Here is an 8,156-nt window from a genome sequence, read left to right as displayed (position 1 = left end):
CAGCACCTAGACTACTGACTTTGTAAAAAAGGCGCATAAAACAAGAAAACATAAATATAACAGTGGTGCACTGAAACTCCTCGGTGACAGATGACACCAGTTACTCCAAGACTCCACATCCTGGAGTTTTGAAATGCTATTTATAGGATAGCTGTACAAGCCCATTGAATTTATTGCACAGAAATATGGAATTGCAATACTGATTACAATGTATTGTGCAATTGTTGAGCAGAGAGGATATCATGAAACTAGTATCGTTCTGTCCCATTTCAGCTCCAGAAGAACCATTTCTTCTCAGTGTGAATAGAATTTCAATAATCTGTGGCTTTTTTTAACTATAAAAATCATTTTATGCAATGCAAATATTCGTATGGATGTTAAAGGTTCTTCATGGAACCGCAAATTCCAAAAAAGAACCTTCATTTTAAATATAGGTGGGCTTGTGAGGGGTCTCCAGGAGGGGTCAGCACCTCCATATAAATTCAATAAGAGGATAACTAGTTCTTATACATTGAGCATATAATGTTTACAAGAGTATGTTTTGCTTGGTGGCACCTTAAAAAAGACTCAGAGGCTATCACAGGTGACTTGCATAGTGGAAAAGAAGAAAGTATACGCCCACGGGTGCTTCTAGCTTTCATGCGTTGGGTGTTCGGCTTTCTCTGAGTTCACTGACTGGTAATCAGGAAATTCCCTATAGGACACAAGCCCAGATTCAGTGCGACAGACTGTGATATTAGTCGCTCGAGGGTGTTCAGTGATCAGGAAGAGACTTGACGAGACGTTTTAGAAAGAGCCGAGCGAATGATTTAATTCTGCAGTATGGAAATCTAGATTGATAATGGTAGGTGAGGGCTGAAGGTTTGTAGGTGAGAGACACATCATACACCTTCGATCATGTCAAAAACGAAAAGCGACGAGGAGTTCACTTTCGTCAGTCCAGTGGTGAAATATTTACTTTTCTTCTTCAACATGATATTTTGGGTAAGTGTTTCTCATTATATATTATATTATATTATATTATATTATATTATATTATATTATATTATTTTATATTATATTATATTATATTATTTTATATTATAAACATTTTATAAACAATACATTTATTTTTCAAGTTTTTGAAATATTTGTTTAGTAGAATATAATATTTTCTTTTTAAATATGTACACTATATTACAGTATCCTATGCACTCACACACACACACACACACACACACACACAATATACTGTTTATATATATATATATATATATATATATATATATATATATATATATATATATATATACACACACACAAAAAGACTAAGTACTGCATATGTAGAGTTGTTTTTAACTCCTCCACATGATGTGATTTACTGATTAATGTTTTACCTCATTTTTAATGCAAAACCACGAAGCAAGCCTTGCATTTAGACAAACAGAATCAGTGTACTTAGTTGACGCTCAGACTGAATGATGGTCAAATTAGTCTAACAGAGATTTAAAAGCAGCTTGACCTGTGTATTCATAAAGAGCAACCTGCTTTCATGATGTTTAATATGAACAAACAATAAAAAGATCACCCATGGCCATGGGCATGCCTCAACACCAGTGTGGGTGTCTTAAGTGCACCACAGGGTAGATTCTCAGAATACCTCAAACAACACAGAACAGTTCATGACACACAGAACAGGAGCCTAACCTGTTTGATCTTGACTGAGAAACACTGGGGAACTGCCTGCATTTTCACAATAAATTGGGCACGCTGTGCAATAAGATCTTTCTAGAATAATAATGAGTTCATATTAGACCTCATAAACAAAACCCTCTTTTGTGAGTTCTTGATAGTGCCAGTTTACTTTCCCAAACTTTTTGAAACTTGTGGCTGTTGCTAAGCAGCGGGGTCTCATTGATTCATATGCTGATAGAGCAGAGGGTGTTTGGATGAGTGGGGGCCCGTGCTTACTTTATTTGTTGCCCTGTAGCACTTACTGAATAATAGACCTAAATGAATACAACCTCTTCAGAGCGAGAATCAGACACCCAAAATATTTAAAACAGGCTTTATTATGTCAGTTGTTTGCAGAAAAGCAGAAAAATTACTATTAAGCTCCCTACAATTTATGGACATCTGACTGAGATATTAGTGTATTGCATTCTGCTGGTGCAAAAAATGCACATTCAAATACCTAAGGAGATTTCATGCTCAAAGGCTCAAAAAGAACTCAGTTTTTACAATAATGTAGTATAATACAGAGAAATTCCATCTTGTTTCAGAGTGTTGATCTGTGCACATATGTGCTCCTTTTAGTGGTACAAATCGCGACTTTCAGTGGATCGGCATATCATAGAGATTGTTTCTTTACTCTTATAATATGAAAGTATTTTGGGGGAGGCGGGAGCACATAATGAATAGATTTTGAATAAATGATTGCTGCAGGGGATGACTAAAATAAAAATGAAGATGCAAGAGGATGTATGGTTTTCAATAACATTGTTATGATAAAATAATAGCAAAGCCCTATTTTTTGCTTAACAGGATTGGATTGGATGAAAGTCAGATCAAATTATTATGTAAATGTTATTTAATAAATAAATGTTTTATTAAATGTATAAATAGCTCCTTCAAGTTACAAATAGGATCTTTTCTAGTTTTAAAGGGATCTCAGTCTAAGAATACAGACACTGATTTCTCAAAAAACGATAGGAGTTTCGTAGTAACCTGATAGCTGTGTCAGTAAAAGGGGCTACATTGTGTCAGACAAACTGGGACCTTTTGTTGTGTGAGAAACAGAAAGTGAATGAACCTTTCCCTTACGAAAATTAACAAAAGCATATTGCATATTTGTTAATTTGTGGTTATCATGGTCTCCTGTATTCTTTTCTTCTCATGAACTTTCACAGATGCTGATATAAGTGCATACAAACTGCATAAATCCTCCACTCTTTTAGTTCTTGGCCTTGGTCAGGTTTTTTTCACAATACAGTTGGAAGTGCAAAAGGCCCCTCACTAAACAGTGACCAGAAAGACAATAAGAGTCTTTACTTTTCTTAGTCAAGCCATTTACACACTTTAGTCCTTTTCTATTTAGCAAAACTAATGAATAAGGATTTGTTCCTGCCACACCCTGAAGGGAAACCACATTAGAATCATCCTGTGTTTCATCTGTTTTAACACACACTCACGGTTTATCTGTGTCACAGATAATCGCACTGATCCTGATATCTATTGGAGTTTATTCCAGGACGGTTAAACATGGTAAGTGTGTTTACTAGAAAGACCACTGGACAGCAGAGTAGAGTTTATAACCTAAGATATCTGTATTTATGTAGCTTTCTTCCTAGACGTTGAGGCTACTTTATATGGTGATGCTGCTAGCATATACAGTTTTTCCACAACAAAGTGTAAAAGCAGCAAGCAAGCTACGCAAAAGGAGCTTCTAAATTTTATATTACTTTATATAACTTTATTTAATGAATATAAAAGAAAGGATTTGTAGCTTGCTTCAAGTTTTAGCCGTATCATCGAAGATTTTCACTTGACAAAGTTTTAGAAAGTCTGATTTAGCATGGCAACCATCGGTAACTTATACTGACATCTGGTGGTTGTAAAGGAGCATTACGCAGATGTAATAGTTTTCAGTAACCAGTGCTTTTATAGAAACTCTGGCATTTATCATTTAATCCACGACGTCTGTTAATATAGGGGTTACCAAGATACCGTGCATCTTTTATAAATCAAATTGTGTATATACTGTATAATAGATAATGCCATAGTGCAAAAGCTGTCCATCTATCTGATACATCTGTTTTACTCTACAGAGACAGCGCTGGCCTGTCTGACGGTGGATCCTGCTCTGTTACTGATGATAGTTGGCATTATCATGTTCTTCATCACATTCTGTGGCTGTGTGGGTTCTCTGAGGGAAAACATATGCTTACTGCAGACGGTCAGTACTAAAACCAGCTGCCTGATCAGATTTGTTACATCGGTACAGGACCATTTCCTTGTCTGCTTTTCAGACATTTAATATGTTTTTGATGGTAATACAGCACAGTTTTGTATCATTCGTGATTTTAAGTATCTCAAATGTGCCTTCTAAATGTAGATTTTTAGTCCGGGACACAGTTGGCTCTTACAAGATACATTTTACATGGAAATTAAAAAACATCAAACAAACCCTAATATCAAACTCTAATTCCCTTGCAGTTCTGCATCATCCTGACTATCATCTTTCTGCTGCAGCTAGTGGCTGGTGTTCTGGGTTTTTTCTTCTCAGACAAGGTAAAAAAATCATCATGAATGACATTAGTATACTAATACCAATGCCACATATATATGTTAATGTGTACTTGGGTTGTATTTACTCAAGTAGCCGATGCTCTTGTAATTCTAAACTGTGTCTTTAATTTTTTTGATTTACCTTTAGTTCTTCAGATTACAGCATCGTATATTTTAGTGCACTGTTAAATCCTCCTGTCTTTGTGTAGGCTTTGTATAGACAGGCATAAGTACACTATTTAAACAGTCTGGGCATGCTTTAACAAAATCTGGAATTTCAGTTGACACATTGCTCCCTCTACTGTCTGTCATTTACCAGTTTGATGTGTCGAACAACAACAAATGACCAAAGATTAACAAGCACTAACATTAGATGACAATTCTAATATATGTATACTAATGTTTTCAATTAAATTGATACAGGCACGTGGAAAAGTAACAGATATGATTGACAACGCCATCGAGCATTACAGGGATGATATAGATCTTCAGAACTTCATCGACTATGGACAAAAACGGGTCAGGGTTGTGTATACATGTATAAAACATCACAACAGTTGGTAATAGTTGATAATCATGTCTTTGTTTTATGATATGAACAGTTTAACTGCTGTGGGGGAATCTCCTACATGGATTGGTCTCAGAACATGTACTTCAATTGTTCAAAAGAGAACCCGAGCAGAGAGCGTTGTTCTGTGCCCTTCTCCTGTTGTCTGCTCTCCAATGAGGAGGTGAGAAAAGGCTCAGAAAAGGATGTTTGCAAATTTTTTTTTTTTTTTATTATATATGTAATATCCGACCCTTGACCACAAAATCAGTCATAAGGCGTAGTTTTATGAAACTGAGATTTATACATAACATGAAAACTTAAAACAAGCTTTCCATTAATGTAAGGCTATTGGAAAATCTGGAATCTGAGGGTGCAAAAAAATCTAAATATTAAGAAAATCGCCTTTAAAGTTGTCGAATGAAGTCCTTAGAAATGCGTATTTCTAATCACAAATTAAGTTTATATATATTCACGGTAGCAAATTTACAAAATATCTTCATAGAACATGATCTTTACTTAATATCCTAAAGATTTTCAGCATAAACAATGCCGTACATTATATTGTTAGCTATTGCTACAAATATACCCGTGCTACTTATGACTTTGATTTTGTGGTCTAGGGTCACATATATTTAAATATGTGCTAAATTATATTTGAAATGTATTAAAATATAATTAAATAATTAAATAAATATGTTCAATATTATAATATTTAATTATCATGTTCTAAATATATTCGATCTAATTAATCATTCTGTAATATATTGTAAATATTTTAGTAATATATTAACTCTTCCTTCCCCTAATACCACTTTGCCTTTTTTCTTGTTTTGTCAGAATGTTATAAATACCATGTGTGGTCATAGGGTGCAGCAGCTGGAATATCTTGAAGCAAGTGCCTTCATTAACACCAATGGCTGCATTGATAAACTGGTGAACTGGATCCACAGTAACCTGTTTCTGTTGGGGGGTATCGCACTGGGCCTGGCCATCCCACAGGTACCTCTTGACATGGAATAAGCAGGCAGTCTGCTCAAAATGATGTGTTAAAACAATCGAAATATCATTGTGGGTGACCTTAGATGTCATCCGATTGCAAACAGACTTACTTTAAGCATCTATGAGTGAATTTCATTTGTACTGACAGCTTGATCTCTGCTCTTTTTCAGTTGGTTGGGATTCTCCTCTCTCAGATTCTTATTAATCAAATCCAGGATCAGATTAAACTACAAAATTACAGCCAACAACATCGCTCAGACCCCTGGAGCTGAAACAGTCGGAAAAAAAAACGAAATGCATTTTTATAGAAAGCTTAGGAACTCATTGCTGCCTGAAGTGACTGACATGAACCGGATTCTGAATAAGGAGAACTGGGCTTAAAGGGATAGTTCACCCAAAAATGAAAATTCTGTCATCATTTACTCACCCTCATGTCGTTCCAAACCTCTCCATAGTAGGAAAAAAAATACTACTATGGAAGTCAATGGCAACCACCAACTGTTTGATTACCAGCCATCTTCAAAATATCTTCTTTTATGTTCATCATAAGAAACCAACTCATACAGGTTTGGAACAACATAAGGTAAATGATGACATAATTTTCATTTTTGGGTGAGCTATCCCTTTAAGAACAGGCAACCAAGACACATTTTCATATGTAAGGTCAATTGTATGATATTTTTTAAGGAATAGTGTAAAAGACAAGCTAAAGATCAAGAGGTCAATAAAACTTTGTAAAAGTATTTTATGAACAAAATATTTTTAAGGTTTGTGATCCTAGCAAAGGACGGTGTAAACTTTTTTTAAAACAAAGTTGTGTTGGTAGATATTATGAACATCGAAGATCTATATAGAAATGAAAGTATTTTTATTCACCATTTTATTTTGATTAATAATTCACTTTAACAAGTCTGTACAGTCATATGTCCTTCTTAATTTCCATGTTATTTAAGTATTGTTTCAAATAATCTATTTTTAAAATGCACAAAACATTTAAAGGTTATATTATAAAATAGCTCACTAATCAACTCACTCCATGCCATTTGGCTGTGATCTTTCTGGAAGGACTAAATATGGCCATAAAAAAACCTGCTTATAGTCTGAACAAACACAACATACTTGTGTTGGCCAGAGATTCAAGTGTTTACTTTGCTGTTGATACACAGACAGTGGTGAGTGTCGTCCTTCTGATTGTACAAAATCCTGTTCAGAGTGGATCTCAATCGATACACACAATAATGGATGTTACTGTTTCAGTGGTGTTCTTTTTATTATCCCTTTTTATATAAAAAAGTAAATAAAATATAAAAAAAAAACATAAATTCTCCTTATTATTATTATTAATGAATATGTATATATATATAACAAAAAAACAATACTTTAATAATTAATACATTTTTATATTCTAACAACAGGAAACTGGTTTTCTGTTTTAATAACATTATTATTACTAAAAATACACATTTTATACATATTTGAACAGAAGGAAACTTTGTAGGTATTAATATTATTATTTTGGTGTTAAGGAGACATAAATACATATAGAAAACATAATTTTTCTCAATTTCATTAGCCTCTCTATTCAAATAATCCACCTGCAGGACATATTCCAAGGCTGGAATCTGACAACTGAGTATTACTGAGTTGTACATGGATGCTCAGGGTTTTTTTTATTTAACATTACAAAGACGCATTCATAGACATGGTAGGAAATGCATACCAGGTGCAGTGAAACCAAGAGTGAAGTGTATACTGAGAACAGCCGAGAGCCAGTAACTCATGAGGCCTTTTTTTTCCGAACTCTTTTTTTTGACAGTATGGTAGACACCTTCAGTTTGTTAATGTTGTTTAAACGCCAGTGTAAAAAAAACACTGAAATACAAGAACAATGCAGAAAGATTTTATGTCAGTGTATAGGAAAGCAATAGATAGACTGTGCGTGTGTGTGAGAGAAGGTGAGGGAGGTAGAGGTTTTGGGCCAGGCTCTCCCATTAAGAGCTGGAGTGTGTTTGTGTGTGGTCCCCGGTCTGTGCCTCCCTCTGACTCATTCTACAGCAGCCATGTTAGACAGGCTTTTTAAGGAGGCCCTGTGTTGGGAGCACGCAGCATAGTTTACCAACCGCATCGACACCAACAAGTGCTGCTGTCTAAATCTGAAACACTGAACTACTAAATTTATTTTTTATGTGTTTATGTATTGTTATGTATCCAGTAGATTGTGTTCTTCATTACACGACAGTACAGATCTTTTACCATCATAACATTTGTGTATATAGTATACTGCCAACATCCTGTTCCTCTCCTATCACTATGGAAGCCCATTTCCACCACAAAGGGGGGA

The 8,156-nt window shown here is 34.8% G+C and overlaps 1 protein-coding gene across 1 annotated transcript; it reads left to right on the top strand.

Moving 5' to 3' along the window:
• Nucleotides 1–431: 431 nt before the first annotated feature.
• Nucleotides 432–7,110, top strand: tspan33a (tetraspanin 33a). Its single transcript, XM_052554290.1, has 8 exons — nt 432–984; nt 3,189–3,243; nt 3,807–3,934; nt 4,195–4,269; nt 4,690–4,785; nt 4,869–4,997; nt 5,654–5,815; nt 5,986–7,110. The coding sequence occupies exons 1-8, from the start codon at nt 898–900 to the stop codon at nt 6,085–6,087; spliced, it is 834 nt and encodes a 277-aa protein (XP_052410250.1). The 5' UTR covers nt 432–897; the 3' UTR covers nt 6,088–7,110.
• Nucleotides 7,111–8,156: the final 1,046 nt, after the last annotated feature.

This window comes from Carassius gibelio, chromosome B4 (genome assembly GCF_023724105.1).
Source record: "Carassius gibelio isolate Cgi1373 ecotype wild population from Czech Republic chromosome B4, carGib1.2-hapl.c, whole genome shotgun sequence".
NCBI lineage: Eukaryota > Metazoa > Chordata > Actinopteri > Cypriniformes > Cyprinidae > Carassius > Carassius gibelio.
Note: the sequence above shows the minus strand (reverse complement) of the source record. Positions and strands in the feature narration are given on the sequence as shown.